Source organism: Cygnus olor, chromosome Z (assembly GCF_009769625.2).
Source record: "Cygnus olor isolate bCygOlo1 chromosome Z, bCygOlo1.pri.v2, whole genome shotgun sequence".
Taxonomy (NCBI): domain Eukaryota; kingdom Metazoa; phylum Chordata; class Aves; order Anseriformes; family Anatidae; genus Cygnus; species Cygnus olor.
In genome coordinates this window covers 49,531,438-49,552,410 of record NC_049198.1, presented here as the reverse complement: position 1 = coordinate 49,552,410, position 20,973 = coordinate 49,531,438, and the positions used below count along the sequence as shown (strand labels likewise).

The window sequence follows — 20,973 nt, the reverse complement described above, 5'->3', positions numbered from 1 at the left end:
TGATTTGGACCCAGAACCTCACATTTTGTAAGGTGATGTTCTTATATCTGGCTTGCCCCTATAAAGCTTTCTGTATTTAATTACTCATTTAGAACACATTTATCATATGTGAGCAACTGGCAAAATTACAGCAAACCATAAAGCCTCTGACAAAATCGAAAGACTTAGCTTCTTTTCTCAAGTGTAGATTTCTTCAGACTTAAGCAGTGTCTAAACTAATCTAATTTGGTGGTGGCATCACCATCCCTGGGGGTGTCCAAGGAAAGGTTGGACCTGGCTCTTAGGGACATGGTTTAGTGGGTGACATTGGTAGAAGGGTGATAGTTGGACCAGATGATGTTGAAGGTCTCTTCCAATCTTAATGATTCTATGAAACAAAGACTTCTATATATGCTTCATGGAAAAGATGTCATGAATTGTGGAATAGTATCAAGAGGTCTAAGAAAAAACAAGAACAAAACAAACACCTAAACAGCATCATCTCAGTTTAGGAAATTCAATCATAAATTAGACGCAAACATTCAGCTTAATTCCAGTGCAGATCAGAGAACACACTGAAAGGCCATTGACGTGCTAGTTATTTGCTACTTAAAGCAGATATATATTTTTTGTCTAGAGTCATAAAAAAGACCATGACTCTATCAGTCCTTTGTTAACAAGGAAAATTCTTTACTCACCAACAGACTATAGCACACACAACTCATTTCCTTCCCTTAAATGTAAACCAAGTGCAAACAAAATAGTCCTACTATCTGTTGAGCCTACAGAAAAATTATTTGGTACTGTTGGGTGTTTGCACATATGCATTTTTTGCCTGTAATGAATGTAAATACAAGCTACAGTCACAGAACACATACCATTTTGTGTTTCAGTAGCCAAAAGCAAGCAGACCACAAGGGTTCTGCATGTATGAATGAAGCTGTGTGTACAAGAGATAACAGCAGAAACAACCATGTGTAAGGAATCGGCACAGGCAGCAATGAAGCCTTTTGGGGGGTAGATTAAGTTGGAAATTTGAATATTTTATCTTGAACTTACTATTTGAGATAAATGGGTGCAGTTTCTATTAAATGGAAGAACAAAATCATCATTTCTACTAGCAAGAGAGTAAAATGATCACTAAAAGAAGAAAATATAATTTCCCAAGGACATTAAAGTAGACCTAACACTGATCTTGGTAAGTTGCATTCAGCCCTGGAAAAATATCAACGTGTTCCAAAATGCTGCTGGAAGGGATCATGAAACCTAATCACACCGTCCAGACTAAGTTAAAGGCCAATAGTTCTGCTGGCCATGGAGCAAGATTTCTGTCTCCTCTGTAGAAGGTTCCCATGCTTGCCTGTCAGAAAAGCCAGAAAGAACGCAAGAACCACGCTCTATCTCTTCACCTGCCCGCATAACAGAGGACCAAATCCTCTAGATGTGTCATTCCCCCAATATGGCCCACCAAAAGGCAATGAGTCTGTGCTCCACCTGTGCCTGCAGAAGGGATGGTGAACAGCTTTTACACTGATAAGGAATTGATTGAACAGAATAGGCTACACGTGCAAGAAGGCTCTTGGAAGCATCCTGTTTGCCCATGTCCTCATGGGGATGCAAATTTCTTGTCTAATTATTTCTCACAAGCCATTCAGCCTTAGAGCTTATAATGCTTTAGGCCTGTGAATGTCAACTTCCACAGACCCTGATTAAGACGCAAATATACTCTCCATTTCAAGCACATGCTGTTTCGTCAAGGACTACAGGTGCAACAATTTGGAAGTAATATAAGAGTTATGCATCTGTAAATGTGCCTTTTTACACAGGAGGAACATGAAATGGATCAAATCCTTCACTCTTGATTTTACACACTGCACCACTCCATCTACCTAAAAACTGATTTTCTTTGACCACAGATCACAACTATACTCTTGTTTTATCAATGCAATGACTATAAAAGAAGAAGGCTATCCCAGACTGTGTTCATCATCTCTCATTTTCTCCCTCGGTGCATGTTAAATCTTGTCAAAATCATCTGTTTTTGCTGCCAAACAATAAACAAAATTGTAGGGGCACCTTTTTTTTTGTTTGTTCTGTTTTGTTTATTAAAACTTCTTTTACTCAGTTTTACCTCTTCCAGTGCTAGAGCAGGTGTACAATCATGTCCTTTGCTATCTTTTTTTTTTTTTTTTTTTTTTTTTCCCAACAGCACAATGGCTCAAGGCTGGTTTGTGCATTTGAAGCAACAGCAAAACAAAAGAACAGATCCACAGTGTCCCTTACTCAGGAGGTAACCACCTCCTTGCAATGGGTCAGAAACACCTCTGTAGAGGCAGCACAGCTACATGAAGTGTTCTTTCACTACTGCAGCTAGACACTCCCAGTGTAAAGTCTATGTTTGATGGAAACTTTCCTAACTAAGTCCATCATGTCCTTTCCTCAGTCTGTCTATCTGTATTTTAAACGTCTGGCAGTGTTCACTGGTGCTCTGGCACAGCCACAAACAAGAGCACACGTTGGCATCACTTGGAACCACACAGTCTACTGTACAGGGGTTAACTAAACCGTCCTCTCTTCTGAAGAGAGATAATTCTGGAAAATGCCCTGAAGCTGGGCAAAATCTGACACTGCAACACCTTCAAAGACAGGAAGTAAAAGCATCTGCCAAACTTTTACAACCAAATAAAGCAGCTTTGTAATGTGCTTTTTGAATCACTGACAGGTCGTTTTTTCCCAGATGTTTCCTCAGAATAGCCGTGCTAGGAGATAGAAATATGTATCAAGTCTGCCAACCTCACTCCTTTGGTACAAGAAGGACTTTAAGTAACCAACAGTGGTAAGTGCTATGTTATAAGGAATTATGATAGCGCTTGTCACACCAGGATCTCCTCCAGGAAAAAGATGGCATGCAAAACTTGTGTTTGCACACCACCAGTATCCTACTGTGAAACTCTGCCCAACCTGCAAGCAGGCAGAGTGCCATCCCAACACATGGGTTTGGATTTCGGCAGCCAACAGACCATCTACAAGCATCAAATGTGATAGCTACGGGCAGGAATCCCAGCCCAGAGAGCGTAAACAGCTGTCTCTTCTGAGCTAGTAAGCCTGCAGTTAATACAATATAGAAATCCCTAATCCCATTTTTAGCTGGGTTAAAAAAAGAAGGGAGAGGAGCAGAAAGAAATGAAGTCTTAAAGAAAATAAAACATGATCATTCTTGTTTTGATCCTAAGAACAGTGACACATCATGAAGAGAAAGATTTCAAGCAAGTAATCAAGAGATATTCTGGGTCCTCTACAGTTAGTTGGTATACTGTGCCCCAGAATTTTTGATAGCAAGGACTTTACAATAACAAGGACAAAAGCAGTATACAACTCTAGCCTAGATCAAAGCTGTAAATTAGTGCTACTCTTGGTAAATAGGTGCTTGAAGACTATTAAAATTGTTTTTAAGCTTTACTTTAGAGAGGTTGAATCTGTCCTGTTTCAACAGATTTGAATTTTACAGGAAACTATTAAGATGTATGATTTAGAAAAGAACAAAAAATACTGAAGGCCTGATGTCCTATTGGTGTCCTGACGGCCTATTCAACATACTTGTGCTCAAGCACAGAGAGGTGAAAATTTAATGAAGCCAGTCTGAAATACACAGGCATCGTTCAGCATTTCCCTCATCAGACAGACACATACAGCAATATCATTACCTCTGTGCAGAACTATGTGGTCAATCATGTTGCGTTTGTATTTGGTGTGATATAGGCAAAGAGGACAGCGAAGGTCTTTGGGTCCTTCCTCAGGAACTGCTGAATGCCCAGCTTCCACGTGCATAGTAAAAGCAGATCTGTGAAACAGGAGGGAGAGATGGAAGCAGTCAAAAGAGGTGTGCAGTGAACGATGAAGTGTCACAGCTCTATAAGGAAAGTGTCTTGTAAAATGATACAGATACCACTCAGCCTTGTCTTCGCAGTGCCACATGGCATTGCAGCAGGGCGACTCACATGAGTAACACATGAGCAAAAGTATTTGTAGGCTTGTATCCTCAAGTAACTGGCACACATTCTGACAATATATTCTGCATGGGTTGCTCTATAGTCACATTGTTATAGTTAAGATAGCAAAAGAATTCCCATCTTCTATGTTCATTATTTGTCTTCAGGCTGAAATATTCTGTGTACTTTTTCTAACAAAAAAATATTTTTTAGCAACTTGAGTAAAATCTAACTGTTCTGCACTGCAGGGGTGAATGCAGATGTATTTCTGGAGGCAAATAACATTCTTAACCACCTCTGTCTTTGTAAGACAAGACCATTGTGATATTATGTTACAGGCATACTTAAAAGTTGTAAGAGACATGCAACTCTTCCTCCATATAGAGAAAATTAACTATATATCTACCTAACCACAAGCTCAACTACTGAAATAAGAGGTGTCTGTAAACTTGGGGGACCTAGTTATTTTTTTTTTCCTAAGGTAGTGGTAAAGCCTGCAAAAACTAGTGAAATTGCCACATTGAACTTGAGTTAAAAGTCCTCACTGAAGTTCTGCAAGACTGCTAGCTTGAACAACTTACTAATACAAGTGGCATTGGGCACAAGACAGTGATCATCAAATTCTACAGTTGTATTTCTATCAACTTCAGTGAGTGCTTTCATGCATTTAAGTTTCTACAGTGAGCTTAAGAGGGGATTTGTATGGGCTTTTTTACCCTTTTTTTTTAAAGGGAGAAAACACAGTGTACTTCCAAAAGAAGACTTAGTTCTTGAAAGTTTGAGATACCACATGAAGAAATACAACTCCGTTATGCAAGTATGTGTATCTTTAATTGCCATTTGATTTAAGATGATTTTACTTCATCTCAGTAAAAGGCACTAGCAAGATGTGAGCAGATTTAATGGATCTAATGATAACTGGTAATCTTTAAGACAGATAGCAATCAGGGTATAAAGCATAATTGTACCATAAAGGCAGGGGGGGCCTGAAGATATGTAAATAAAAGTTGCTCTAGTGGAGATTGATAAGGTTTGTGCTCAACATTTTCTTTAACAGAACGTCTTTCCTGTACTCAATCATACTATTTACTGTCACTAGTCTCCTAAGTACTTAACATATTTGAGATCTCAAATGGCAGCTAGGGGACTTAGGCTTGAGGGTCCAGCATATCAGAGTGAAATGATGCACAGGTGCATAAGCGTTTTTTCCTTAGGGAACAACAGCTAAAACACACACACAAGACAGCTGAGATTTTACATTCTGCAACATCTAATTGGATTTGCTGAAATGTCTCTACGTGCTATCAGTTACTCTGGAGAACACACTCCAGCTAGATAAACAATGGGAGAAATAAAATTACATGAGAGAGGTTTCTTCAGAAAGGGATATAACTTTTCATATCTCCTTAAAACACTTTTTTTTTTCTTTTTCTCATGCTTCATGCCAGTTGCACCAGGAAATGACCTTATTTTTTAAAAGAACATTTTCACACCTGAGGATAAGGAAAACCCTCTACTTGCATATGTTAAGGAAAAAGCACTACCTGTACCATCTCCTTCAGCAAGTAAAAGCTACTGCAAGGACTCACTGTGCTTTCGTCTGCAGCAGATGGTACCGGCTGTTGTAGGAGAGAGGAAAATGGATTACATGGATGCTGCTGTGATCTGGCATGGCATTTCCTATGTTCCTCTCTCTGGTCAGCAGTGGCCATGTTTCTGTTAGCTACAGCCAGCTCTCAAAGATCTCAGAAGTCTTTTCAAGTGCTAAAAAATCCTTGTGAGTTCAGTTTATCTGTTTTCCACAGTACTTACTTAAAGCCTGTATAAAAGGAACAATCTTTGCACTTGAAGAGTTTTTTCCCTCCATGCTTGTCACGGTAATGACGCCGAATGCTCTGTATGTAACCCGAGGAGAATTCACAAAATTCACAGTTAAGGATGGCTTCCGTTTTTTCCATTCCTGCAGCACTCCCTGAAAGTGGGATTGGGCTGACGTTGTTGTTGTTCCTGGCTAAAGCTGCAGACTGATAGTGGTTCAACTGCTGTTGAACATCAGGAGGCTCTGAGTATGAGGAGTCTGTGGAGAAACAGAGAGAAGCTGTTATTCCGTGTGGATCAGCAAACCTAAAAACGTTCAAGACCTGCTCCAGCACCTATCAGCTTTTACAGGGGGTTGACCAGGGGAAAGACGTCAGTTATTAAATCCGCTGACAGTTTTCTGAAGGGATTAAGAAGAAGAGGTATACCAATTCTATACCTAATGTGCAATCTACAATATAAGAGTTGATCAGTATAAATTATGCTTTTTAAAATCTGATTTGGGGAGGAAAAAAGTAGCAACAGGTTTAAGTTAAAAGTAGTTTAAAAAGAAGTCTTAAGACATTTTTCATTTATGAAGGTAAACAATATTAATCATACTGCTGAGCGCTTATGCATTTGGCGCATCAATCAGACCAGGTTCTCTGAAATTTTTTATGCCAATTCACACCAGACGAAGATCTGGCATAGGATACATGTGAGTTGCCTATGTAATAGGGGGAAAAAATAGTAAAGAAAAAAGAAATAGATACTCTTCCCTAATCATTCATGGAATTTTTTGAGAAACCCACACAGAAAGTTAACTGTAGTGAAAAGATGAAATTTTACTTTGTCACATTTGAAGAGGTCTTCAGAAAAGGTAAATTCAAGTACTCTGAGTTGAGGATGTTTGGAATCAAGTCATCATGGAAAAAAGATATTTACTCATAAATTTCAGTAAAGCAAACTTCTAAACCACATTTCCTTAGAAGTTACTAAGCTTTGCTATACTGAGAAAAAGATAAATCTGTACAGACACCTCCATTCTACAAGCCAGCAAAACTCTGTCACACCATTTTAATGGCATGTGGAAAAACACAGTCCAGAGGTATCCCAGTACTGACACCAAAAGCTGTAATACTTTACTTGGACCCTGCAAAAAGGGGCAGGGTGTGTGTTGAACCTTTTCCGACACACTGCTTATATGTGGAGGTTAGGAATTCATCTGCTTTGTCCTGTATAACCCACAGCTGCCCATGAATGGCACAAATGAAAGCAGATGAATAAAGCACAGACGAATTTCAGTGTAACTTTCATGAAAAGAAGACAAAAGACTCTTTTCTTAAGCTTTTTGGAAGAAGGAAAAAAGGAAGAGAGAAAAAGAAAAGCAAAGAAGTCAGGATACAAACTGTACCAGTCAACTCCTGCTTTGATGGGTACTTCATTTTCCAAAGCTTAATTCCCTGAGGCTAGATATGCAGGAATTCTCTAACAGACATACTTGCGGGAACTTAATACCATCCATTCTAACCAATTAGTAAGGAGAAACAAAAGGCAAACAGGCCTATACAGCACTCGGCATGGGGACTTCTCCACCTGTCTTCAAAAGAGTAAAATGCTCACCCTCTTTTCTCATTACTACAAAAGGGGGTTATACGTGCCTGAGAAACAAAAAACCAAACCAACACAACAAAAAAACAAACACACCGACAAAACACAAGTTTGAGATAAATGTCTCCAGGCTCCCCTGGCTTCATCTCCAGGTGTACAGCAAAGACAAAAGCAGAGACATGAAAGATTCTGGTTAAATTAAATATTTTTTGTTTTTCCTATCCAAGTCTCATGAACAGAGGCTGGACTACAATACAGCATTTATCAAGTCTTGTTTTCACCAATTCTACAGCAGGTTCCCTCACCATGGAGGACTCACAGTGAGCTCTACCAATTCAGATGTTAAGTCTTTCTTTTCCCTTTTGTTTGAAGCAGGCTCCCCACTAGATTAAGGTTTAGTTAGTAATTCACCGTTCCCTTCCTCAGAAAGGAGGCATCAAAATTTTACAACACATCATGAAGATTCCCAGCCAAGACCTTAGTGATGTCCACCACTAAGAAATCTGCAGGTTTAAAAAAGATGTCTGGTGTCTATTATTCCAGCTGTGGATTCTAGTACATGAAAACTGAAGGAGCAGATAGCTACATGATTATTCCCACAGGAAGAAAAGTGTACAAGGTAGCTTTCCTTGTCATCAGGAACAGCCAAAACCAAATCCTACCTTTAAATATTCACACTGGTCATCTTATAATTTTTAGTGGATCATTCTGTTACAACTAAGACAGTTATGATACAGGGGAAAAAAAAATCTGAAGAGCTCATATGGAGAGTCTTAAACAATGGTAGCATACATGTTCCTAGCTCTGCCTGCATATTCTTCCCCTTTTGCCTTGCCAAAAGCTTTCATTATTTTACTATCCTTCTGAAGTGCAAGATTTAGCACTTCCTGAAGAAAAATACCCATCATTAACACGTGTATGTGGCTTCTGTTGGTTTCTGAGAATCATCTTGCCATACAGATATGCTAGCATGCAGGTGCAACCCAGCTCCACCAGGAACACTTCGGATAAACTTCAAAGCCAACTAAAGTCATGTGAGGTTTTCCACGAACTTCAGTATGCACTGAACCACACACTGCTCATGCACGCTCCAAAATGAGTGAAGGTAGTGGAAGGATGGAAACTGCCTTGAGTTGTTTCCAACCATGCCGTTTAGCACACAGCACACATAGGAATGCGAGCAAGAAACAGGTGATGGGGGCTGGAAGTTGGGATTTAAAAACAACAACTACAAACAAACCAAAAAACAAACAACAACAACAAAACAGCAGCTGAGGAAAGGACTAGTGAGACAAATCAAAAATCAAAAAATCAAAAAGACACAGACAATGAGCAATGGTACAGTGATTTTTAAGAAACAGCACTGCCTCAAACTGGCAAAGCACTTTCATGTGTGCACCTACTCTACTCCTGCTGGAAGAGCAGGCCGATGTTCCAACTCCTCTGCGTGTGCCAAGCTGACTTAGGTGTTAACCAAGCCTTTGCATTTACTCAGGCCTTGAGCTGGTGTGCACCAAAATGATGGACACCTTTTGCCTGTGTTGCTGCAACAACAAGATGCCCAGATGTTAAGAGTGAAGAAGGAAGGAAGAAGAGAGAAGAGTTTTACCCTCAAAACTGCCCAAAATCTGAGTAATGGCTACACACAATGTAAGTTCCACCTCAGCCTTTTCCTGCCTGCATCCATGGCTCAAAGGGTTGGGAGCACTCTAGGAGATCATTAACAATCTTGGTCAGAAGCACAAAGATGGTCCAGCCATACATGTGTGGAAAAAGTAAAGTGGCCATAGAAGACTACATCAAAGTCAGAAAACAGAAGAAAGACATTAAAATAAGCAAAGGGAAGAGTTAACAAAATTATATGAAGTAATGTAAAAGAAGAAGTAAAAAAAGAAAACATACAGAGGTAGAAAATGAAGAAAAAACAAACACTAGGAAGTACTGATTACATGTTAACCAAAAAAATGATGTTTTCTTTTTCATAAAACAGCCTCAAAGTACCACAAGAAAATAGATGACAGAATACTTAGCCCTGGTAACTTTAAAACACGCACACACAGAAACCATTTTTAAAAATTATTTTATCCGAAGTGAAATAAGGACCTAACTGTGCAACTCCAAAAGCAAGCTAATGGCATGGGATGTTCTGAAGTAAAAGAAGGACAACTATAGTCATGCCAAGAGGCAAAAATTAAAGGTAATTGATGCAGTCGAACACAGAACAACAGTGGCAATGTTGCAAATCTTATGACTAGAACTTTAAACTAACATCTCTACCTACAGATTACCTGCACAGGAAGAATAACAAGGTTAGCAAGCAGTTTAATCCATGCCAGCACCTGTGGATCTAAAAGACCACAGCATTCACCCCTGATATACAACAACACTCTCATATCCAAATGAGAAAATGACTAGTTGAAAGGAAAGCAGAAGAAAAGACTGTCCTCATGGTGTCCCATCAACACAGCCATATCTAAATTACTGCCATGTTCTGGTAACAATGCATTAGAAAGTCTCACAGTGGCTCCGCAAGGGGGGAAGAAAAACAGCATGTCCAGAAGTGCCTAAAACACTTCAGTGCCAGGTAAGTGATTTTGCCATTCTGAAAACTTCACCCAGAGTGCAGACACAAAGTGGCATGAAGTCATAACTACATGTCATAACTACTGAAAGTCACTACCTTGTCCAAAAAGGCATTCACAGTCTCCCCTACAATGCAATGCAATGGTGAAAATGCAACTTGATACACACCTGCGTACCTTGAGACTATACACAGGCGAAGAATATACAGCAAAAACTCACCACAAAAGCAAAATGAAAATTCAGTTTTCATGGATCCTGTGCAGCATATTACATGCACATAGCAAATGTTTCAGACACCTGAAGAAGGAAAACTGAGATATTTTCAGAAGAAAAAAGTAAATAAAGATTCTGATCCAGTTACATAAATTTGCTTGGAAGTCAAATGATGTTTTAGCCATTCGTAGGTATTTTCAGAACTATCAATAACCATGGACACAAAAACAAAACAGACAAAAACATGACACCTAAAAAAAAAACAAGAAAAACAGATCAGAGCAACACCTGGAAATGTCTAAGCAATGAACACTGAGCATCAGGTGAGAGATGGAAGGAAAATTATCTATTAAAGGAAAGAAATCAAACCATTGCTTCATCCTTTCAGGGTAAGCAGAACTTGATACATCTAATGCGAGTATTTACATTTGCACAATCAGAGACATGGATGGAGGGAGAAATGTTGTTCAAGAGAAGCAACTGTTCAAGTACACTGAAAAGTATCTTTACTGCATGCCCATCTACAAATAATCAAATAGCTGAATGACCAGAAGAAGACAGAGGCAGATAAAAATGAGGACATCATGATTTCCTGGTAAATCCATATGGGAGCATCAACCAAAGTCAAAAAAGAGCAGCAACTGTGAGACAAATGAAACTGCAGAAGGCAATGTTTGGCTCCTGAGATAAGAACACTCAGATAGAATGTATAAATAACTAAAATAACTCTATGGGGAAAAATGTTACATAATACCAATACAAGCCTAAGACATTACAGATCTGTAAGAAAAAGTCCCGAAGAGACCAAAAGGAAAATATTTGGAATGCTATTTAATCTATTCTGAGTTCATTCATACAAAGAGATTTCTATGAAGAAGGCCAAAGAAATTCCAAGGACCTAAGAAAAGCACTAGACAAATGGAAACACATTTGTGAAACCAAATCAAGATGCAATACTACGTTTAAAAAAAAAAAAAAAAAAAAAAAAGGCATGTTTAAATTAAAGAGTATTGAACTACTAGGAATAATTATTTTAAATGAGTAAGTTATGGCTACTAACTTCAGAGTAGAGATAAGAAGACTCCAAATAAACATTACAGTGTCTTTCCAATACCAAAAGGGAACCTCCAGGAAAGCTCTTTACCAGGGAGTGTAGTGATAGGATAAGGGGTAACAGTTTTAAACTAACAGAGGGTAGATTTAGATTAGGAAGAAATTCTTTACTCTAAGGGTGGTGAGGCACTGGAGCAGGTTGCCCAGAGAAGCTGTGGAAGCCCGATCTCTGAAGTGTTCAAGGCCAGGCTGGATGGGGCTTTGGGCAACCTAAGCTTAGTAGGAAGTAATCTTTAAGGTCCCATCCAACCTAAACCATTCTGTGGTACTATGAAGGCTAACAGTGGAGCTTATGAGATTTAGGTACAAAATCCCTTTTGAAATTCAATGGAAATCAAAATTACTAGCTCAACGAATGGCAGGAAAGCATATAGTCATGAATGGCAACAGCTTGAAAAGTGGGAAGGTGGCAAAGCAGAGTGTCATACAAAGACTGTCAAGACTACACACATTTGTTCACTTTATGCCATGCAGCACTGACCTGGAAGGAAGAATATGTGGGAGGGTGAAATGTTCTGGCAGTAAATTAACTGAGGGAAGAGGATGATAGAACAGAATAAAATTCAGAGGGATGCAACAAAACATACATGAAGATGCTTAAGGAACCACAGTGTATACGTTTTTTTCATTGCAAGTTTAAAAACAGAGTATGAACCTACTTCTTACTTAATTCTGATTTTTACCAAAGAACATTTACATTGCTAGGATGTTATGAATGAGATGGAAAGGAAATCAACTTTGTATCCTTATTCACACACTCCAAACAGTAATCACACGGGAAAGAAAATAAACCCTTTTAATTAAATAATTATTTAAAGGATTTTAAATAAATGAATAAATAAATTTAAAAAAAGAGCCTTCTTAGAGGAATTTATTTCAGCACTATCTGTAAAAGCCACTTTTGGATAACTTTGGACTAGCTATTGCATTTAAGAGAAAGATACTACATATCTGTCCAAGGTTCAGAAGAAGGAAACCAGAAGGATACATGGGCTACGCAGTCTTGCTTATTCAGAAGGTGGAGATCAGTAACAAGTGGTGTTCCTCAGGGGTCAGGGGTCAGTATTGAGAACAGTGCTTTGTAACATCTTTGTCAGTAACGTGGGCAGTGGAATTGAGTGCATTCAGCTCTGGGGCCCTCAGCACAAGAAGGACATGGATGTATTAGAATGAGTCCAGCAGAGGCCACAAAGATGATGAAAGGTCTGGAGCAGCTTCCTATGAAGACAGGCTGAGGGAGTTGGGGTTGTTCAGCCTGGAGAAGAGAAGGCTCCGTGCAGACCTTACAGAGGCCTTCCAGTACCTAAAGGGAGCCTACGGGAAAGCTGGGGAAGAACTCTTTGTCAGGGGGTGTGGTGACAGGACAAGGGGTAATGGCTTTGAACTAAAAGAGGTTAGGTTTAGGTTAGACATTAGGAAGAACTTCTTATACTCTGGGGGTGGTGAGGCACTGGCACAGGTTGCCCAGAGAAACTGTGGATGCCCCATCCCTGAAAGTGTTCAAGGCCAGGCTGGATGGGGCTTTGAGCAACCTGGTGTAGTGGGAGGTGTCCCTGCCCATGGCAGTGGGGTTGGAACTGTATGATCCTTATGGTCCCTTCCAACCCAACCCATTCTATGATTCTTTATGACTTTGAATTGTCTTTTATGTGCATACCTGTCTCAGAATGGAGTTGAGACAGGATATATTCTATGCAGCTTCTTGTGCTAATATCAAAATCACATATAAGGGATATTGAATCTACTAAGAAGAAAATAAATAATTTTATCTTATGAATTCCTTTACACCGACAGACCCACACTGCTGTCTAGTGAAGCATCTTGGAGTTTCACAACTGAGATCAAGGAGAAAGTGATAAGATAAGATGCAAAGAAAAGCAGTAGGAATTATATAAGGTCTAGTGAGGATGAACACAATCAATGAAATATGTTAGACCATGTTCCTTCCCTCAGAAGAGAGGGACTAGTTCAAGAGCTTCATGTCCTCCCGTTTCTAACACTACCAGGTCCTATCAACATTATCTTTAAAGACTTTTAAAGACCATTCATCCTTAGGCAAAGCATAACATGGTCATGAACACTGCCTGAATCCTTACCATGCTCTACTAATGCTGTGATTTGGAAGGATCTGTTCAAGGTGTCCATGAAACACTCCATCATATTCACACTTAATTTCTAGCTATCCCTTCTTTTCACCTATCCCTCTCCCACAGCACAGTTTCTTACTTGGCTTCAACTCAGTTTAATTTTCCTTCAGTTCTTCAGGTGATTTGGTCACTTACTAGTTTTTACACTGTACACAATCCTCTCTTTAAAATTTGGGCTGTTTTGGTAGCTACTCTACTGCTTGCAATTGTTGCAACATCAGTGCCAAGTCAGTATGCTGTTTTAACCCCACCTGTTGCTTTGTCTGTTGCCATTTCCCCTACAATAGGGAGATGATCCATGCAGTGTGCATTGTGTTTCCCTGCTGCATTCATGTTCTTCCATGTCTGTTTACCCACTGCTTCTTTTAATGTAAGAACATTGCAGACCGAGAATCTGCTGCCACCCACCTATATTGAGTGAATAGTTCAACCTCTCGGTCATGTTTTGACCCTGTATTCTTATAATTTGTTATTGATAAAATAAAATAATGTATCTGAATATAATGTGTTAGATAAAAACAAGCCTTCTGTCTACATGTCAAACATCGGGATTCATGTGCTTATCAATTTCCATACCATGCATAAACTAAAAAGTTGTCTAGCTGTTCCTTACTCTGTTGAACGAAATTCAATCTCCTAATGAAATTACACTTACAGAATATAGGAACACAAATAGCTTTAGCAAGATGCTTATTTAACCAATCTGCCTGCAGGTAAACAGTTCTTTTCTGAAATGACCCTTTACTCGGGCAATAATTTATCAAGTTTTGTTGTTGTTTTGTTTTGTTTCATTTTTGTTTAGGCACAGGTAACCAAACAAGCCTTGTGATTTCCTTCTCATTTTTAAGGACAACTCATCAGGTATTTTTTTCAGGATCATTTCAGGTTTCCCTCTCTATTGCCCTGCCCCTTTTATCACAGAACCACAAAATATCATCAGTTGGAAGGGAATCATGAGGATCACCAAGCCCAACTCCCGACTCCTCGCAGTTCAACCTAAGTTAAACAGCATCTAAGGACATTGTTGAAATGATTCTGAAACACTGACAGGTTTGGGCCATGACCACTTGCCTGGGGAGCCTGTCCAAGTGCCCGACCACCCTCTGGGTAAAGAACCTTTCCCTAACACCCAGCCTGACCCTCCCCTGTCCCAGCTCCACGTCATTCCCTTGGGTCCTGTGGCTGTCCCCAGAGAGCAGAGCTCAGCGCCTGCGCCTCCACTCCCCTCGTGAGGAAGCTGCAGGCCGCCATGAGGCCTCTCCTCAGCCTGCTCTGCTCTGGGCTGAACAAACCCAGGGACCTCAGCTGCTCCTCATATGTCTTGCTCTCTAGACCCTTCACGATCTTTGTAGCTTCCTTGGGACATTCTCCGATAGTTTTATGTCCTTCTTACACTGTGGCACCCAAAACTGTTCACAGTACATCAAGTTAGTCCGCACCAGAGAAGAGTAAGCAGGACAATCACTTCTTTTGACCAGATAGCTACGACGTGCTCAATGCACCCCAAGATACAGTTGGTCCTTTTGGCCGCCACAGCACATTGTTTACTCATACTGAGCTTGCCACCAACAATCCCCCCCCCACATCCCTCTCAGCAGGGTTGCACTCCAACACTTGCCCTCCAACCTATACATAAACCAGGATGCCCCGTCCCAGGTGCAGAATATGGCATTTGCATTTGTTAAATTTAATATGGTTGGTGATTGCCTAGCACTGCAATCTATCAGGATCTCTCTGCAAGGCGTTTCTACCCTCAGGAGAGTCAACAGCTCCTCCTAACTTGGTATCATCTGCAAATTTACTTATTGTGCACTCAACTTCTGTGTCCAGGTCATTGATAAAAACCTTGAAGATAACAGGCCCTTAAAATTGAGCTGTAGGGAACAGCCCTGGTGACTGGCTGTTATCCCATTTACCCTAGTGCTTTGAGTTAGACCCTTCAGCCAATTGTTCACCCTTTGTATTTGTTCATGTCTAGCTATATGCTGGACATTTTGTCCAGAATGATACTGTGCAAGACAGTAGCAAAAGTTTACTAAAATTAAAACAACAACAACAACAACACTTCCACTGCCTTACCTTTGTACACTAGGCAGGCAACCTTGTCATAAAAGGATATTAGGTTTGTACGGCATGACTTTCCCTTCAACAACACATGTTGGGTTTAGTATAAACATTAATTCAAATACACAGACAGAAACACACATGCTGCTGTCATCTAAATGCTTCACTTGTCTCTAAGCTTGAGATGTAGAGGGAAAAGAAATTCAGCTCTATAAAGTGCTATATTTTTGCATTCTGCTTTAAAACTGGCCCTATTATTACAGTGAAAATACATGGGTGCTGATGATCCATTCTATGTTTTAATGTTTTAGTCCTATGACAAAGTACTACCAGGTTCATGCTTCAATTCTCCACAAAGCAAACATCTTAATTAACACCATGTAGTTAGAATAGAGTAGTTTTAGTTGGAAGGGACCTATAAGGATCTTTGAGTCCAACAGTAATTCTAATAATATTCTAGAGAAAATCATATTATAATCATAGAGCTCAGCAGCTTGTAATTTGTTCAGGAGACCTGAAGCATACGCCTTGGCATTATTATTGCTGCCAATGGAAAGACCTCATCTCTATCCTTAGATCTGAGTCATCTCAGATCACTGCAGGCAGCATTTTCAAACATTGGAGCTGAAACATAGTAACATTTCTTAAAGAAAAAATAAACCCAGCTATTTAAATGTCAAACCTCCAGCCTCCAACTATGTTGATGCTAAAACGTATGCCCATTTCAAAACATCTAAAATGAGCAAAGGAGTTTTACCTCTCTGTCAAACATCAAATCCCTCTAGCAGGTTTTAGATCAATGGAAAGCAACTGGTGTCTCAGGAAACAGGGAGAATATCAGTTAGTTTACACATGAAGACTACTAACATGTAGAAATGATAGCCTGCAGAAACACTATCTTGCACAGCATTGGTCAAGACGTATCACATACCCCTTCAGAGCAACAGCATCCTGTTTACTTTGTAGAGTTTTCACAAATCCCAGGGACAACAGTATAAGTTTCACCACCATTTTGTCTCCTACCCTAAGTATAACAACCGGTACCAAGAATGAGCAAAAACCTCAAGAGATAAATAAAGGGATCTCCATATGCTTCTTTCTTTTTCCTGTAGCTGCAGTGAGGTCTATTTCTGGCTAACAGGAAGGAATCCAGGAGATGTTTCTTCCTTTATTACTCTATCCATCCTAACAACTTATTCTATCTTCTCTCCACTCTGGGCAAGTTTTTCAATATCACATCAACCCTATCACAGCAGGCCGGCCAAATCCATACAAAGACTGGCAGCAACATCTTTCTTCCAGCTGCCCAAGTTCCTGTCTCCATCCTGTTGAATCTCAATTTTGCCTCTGCACATTCAGTTCAAGCACAAAAAGCCCCGGACCAGAAAGGAGCACAATGAACAGCAAGTTGACACCCCCACAGAGCACAACCAGTGATGGAATAAACATCTTCCTCTGTTCCACTGGCCACAAAACTTTTCTAAAAATGCTGCAGAAAAAGGCCAAAAGCCAAAAATCCATACACCATTGGAAGAGAGCTGCAGAGAACAAGGGCATCATCAGTGCCCTAGGGCCGTGTAACAGTGGGAAGTTTGTTCAGTAAACTTGGAGGTGAACAAGCCCTGCACTTGTTCTGCCAGTCCTTGCCAATCTGATGCAGGAGAAAAGTTCCCATCTGATCCCATCTGATAATTAGTTTAATGCTGACCACAAGAAAAAAGACACACCAACAAGTACCTGAGAGTTTTAACAAGCATTGGCAAGCAGTGTGGCCACTGACAGCACTTCTGGGAAGCCAAAGTCTTGGGAAAGCAGCAACTAGCTCTAGGTTAGGGAAACAAAGAACATGGCTGGGGAAGGAATGTGGCTGGGGAAGGGCTGCAAGGAAGAAGCATTAATTTTATACTTGAGATTTGGAAGGTGGGCATGCAGTACTACTCCTACAGGGCACAAAGCCAAGAAAACAGGCAGAACAGGGAGACATCCCTGTGAACCCTGACTACAAAAGCAGAGGCACCTTCTGTTCAGCAGTATGCAGACCACCATCTTGCATCCTTAACATGGATGCTACTCTTCCAATTCACCTTCCAATTAAAGACTTTATGCATTAAATCATCGCCTAAATTTGCCCTGTAGTCACTGCTCGCAGGCTGGCTGCCCAGTCAAAAAACAGTCAAAGAAGAGGCTATCATATACTTCAAAAGAGTGGGGTCCAAACTCCCTCACCTTAACAAACAAACAAATAAAATAAATAAACAAACAAACAACACAGATCCCAACCTAAAATACAACAGAAAGCCTATTCTGCTCCAAGATGAGGCTTCCAGGATTCTGACATTCCCTGGTTTTCCCTAAAAGTGGTAGCCATAAAACACTAAGACACAATAGCAATGAGACAGAAACAGCAAGAAAGGTGAAGAGTGATGCTCTTAGGGATTGTCCTTCTGCCCTGGTTGGAAGGCTAGAAAAACATACCTCATGAAGTGCTTTTTTTGCTATGCATACTTTATGAATAGAAATAAACCAGTCTGTTACAAACTAAGAAAATTATTAAAATAAATAAATAAATAAAAATAAAAAATAGGGGTAGCATGTCTAAGCATATGTAAAACATGCCTCCTCCCTAAAGCAGAAGAGGGAGCTGAGTGGTTCTAGGGCTTAATGGATCACAGTAACAATCCTGTGTCACTGGCACCAGCTGAGAGAATTTTATTGAAAAGTCTCCTTGCTTCCACACAGATTTCCTCTCATTCTGGCAGTACGTGAAATTGGTTTAGCAAACCTGCTAAAGATCCTCTGCACCCCTCAAGATTTCATCTGACAGGCAGCATAGGAGACACACACCCTGATTATGTATTACATATTTTGAAAAAGTGTACAGGAATAGGAAGGGATTTACAGTTCTTAAACAACAGTCCCAGAGACACTACTTAGTCAACCCGTTTTGTACCCTACTTAGCTCCAGCAAAGCAAGCAGGTGTATTTAAATTCCAGTTTCTAGATGAGACAAAGTTCTTTTCCACTGACAAAGGCTAAAGTTCAGAAAAAGCTGGAACAGGGCAATGGGTGTTTCACTTAGCAGTTTTTAATGCATTCACTGTTCCATTTAATTAAATGTAATGAAGATGTTGACATAGCACGCACTGGGAAATTTTAAAAAATCTTCTAACTCTGACTCTGCATGTGTTTTGTGATGTGTGCTGTTATTAATGATAGATACTGTTTGGTTTGCATAATAGTGAAAAGCGTGACTATTGAGCTTCAAGGGCAGACATGAAATGTGCTGCTTTCTACATTTCAAGAGCTGCTTACCACTAAAAAGGAATAATCTTGTGCAATGGCAGCTTGACTGAGAAGACATCGGAAGCCAAATCCAGATCTGTTTAGTTTATCACTTGCACTTAGTACTGTGTTATTCCTGCAATTCAATAGCCTTAATCAGTAAAATTAAAAAACTATTATTTTGAATTACTGCACAGAGTCGTGATACAAACAAATTTACGAGGCTCCAAGTCTGCTAGCCATATGAATATAGAGCAGTACTCTGCTCTACAATACAGTTAGGCCAGAGGGTTTTGTTGTGTTGTTTTTTAAAGAGCTACTCAAAAAAAAGCAACAGTATTAGCCAGGGCAATTTAGAACAAGTATTTTACAAATTCCCAAAAAGCTTCTGCTTAAGGGTAAAGTAATAACGTGAAATCATTTATCCATCTTTTGAGTCATTTTGCTTTATGGCTTTAAGACAATTGACTACACTCATGGATTTCTCCAGTTTATACAAGGAAGGCAGTGCGCCACCTCCACAGCTCTCAAATACAAGCAAACATGCATAACCTCGGTGCTTATACAAGCAGTGCCTCTCCACGTATGCTTTCTCCTTAGCTGATGATCACATTGCAGGTAATACTTGTTCCTCTGTATTCTTGTGTTCAGTCACACAATTTTTGTGTTTGACTTGCTTTCAACTCTTCCTTACTGAAAGTGACAGTGGTCTTTTAATATTATGACTTGAGCACGCAGACCCTGGGATTCCATTGCCCCACACTCAAGTCAACAGAGCTGACTCTGCACACTGTAGTGCTGGAAACCCTTATCTTTGACACATACTGCCACAACATGATAGTACCACCAATAAAGTCACACAATCCTTCTGGGCAGAGAGTAACATGAATTTAAGTTCTGGTTCTCAAAAGGACTGTGAAAGAACACACAAATCTTGTTAGGGAATTCACCCAATACTCTTCCTAACAGTTTGCAACCTTTCCATACGCAATTTTAATTTTTACTGTATAAGACAGCAAAACCGTTAAGCCACAGTGTAACTGCTAAATCAGTGTAAAGGGCAAATAAGTAAGAAAAATGAACAACCACACAGAAGCAAATAGTCAGAACACCACTATTTCTATTTTTGCAAGAGAAAAAATACTTGTAAATTATCAGGAGCGAAAGAACAATTTACCACAACAGCAATCTTATCATTTCAAGAAGAGTTGGACACCACAAACCATTCGATGCCATTATGTTATGCAAAACAGAGAAAAGTTGCAGAGGTGATCAACACTTGTTGATCTTTTGTGTCTCTTTTTATTTGAAAAAAAAAAAAAAAAAAGAACTGTTTTACATCTAGCTAGATTAGGATACAATAAAAACAGGTTCCTTACATATCCAAAAATCACACAACATGCAAGTAGGGTACAAAAAACACCATTTAAAAAAAAAAAACACCGATGACTGTAAGAAAGTCTTCACTGCTGACTCACTACTGAGACGGATGCAAACACCTTCTTACACTACTGCCCTGAGAGAAGCATACAAGCATTAAAGTGGCTGTTATGCTTTCTAAGGACAATGTAGTTGTCGGGGATGGCCTGCCTCAACCTTTCAGTACCTACCCTGCTTTAACTTCACTTTCGCAAAAAGTACATCAAGCACCCAAAACGTATCCAGGATATACAGTTGAACACTTCAGGTACGCTTGCTGCTACCCACATAGAACTGAGTCACACAAATTCAAATATATTTGCAACTTTTAATGAATGGGTCAATCTAGCAGAACAAAAGAAATGTTCTAAGAAAGGCCCCTCAGGGAACAATTTCTACAGGAAAAAAAAAAAAAGCATTAGCAGAAGTTCCACCAAGCTCTTGTCCCAGAACAGTTCTATTCAGACATGCACTCTGCTATTACAATTTTGGTGCCCTTTCTCCTTTTCTTCATTTTTATAATGCTCAGCAATGGACAAGAGGAATTCTGCTACACCCTCAAATCTCCACAAACCATCCAGCTACCTTTCTTCTTCCAACTATGATATTCATCCAAAGACAAAAACAAACCTTTTCTGCAGCCATTTCAATTATACTGTCTGCTGCATGCCTACCAGGCTACAAAACAAGTCCATAACAATGTGAGGCAGCATTTTGACAGTCACTCACCCCATGCCTAATTCAATTTTGTATCCCAAGTGGATTAACTTGATCAG

General features: G+C 39.8%; 1 protein-coding gene across 5 annotated transcripts in view; it reads right to left on the bottom strand.

Annotated features, from left to right (window-relative positions):
- Positions 1-20,973, bottom strand: part of ZNF462 (zinc finger protein 462) — a 73,124-nt gene that overhangs the window by 11,644 nt on the left and 40,507 nt on the right. For all 5 annotated transcript variants that reach the window (XM_040541109.1, XM_040541111.1, XM_040541113.1 and 2 more), the window contains 2 exons: positions 5,781-6,045; positions 3,684-3,820 (listed from right to left, as the gene is read on the bottom strand). In XM_040541109.1, the coding sequence (XP_040397043.1) occupies positions 3,684-3,820; positions 5,781-6,045 (402 nt within the window). The remainder of the gene's footprint in view (positions 1-3,683; positions 3,821-5,780; positions 6,046-20,973) is intronic.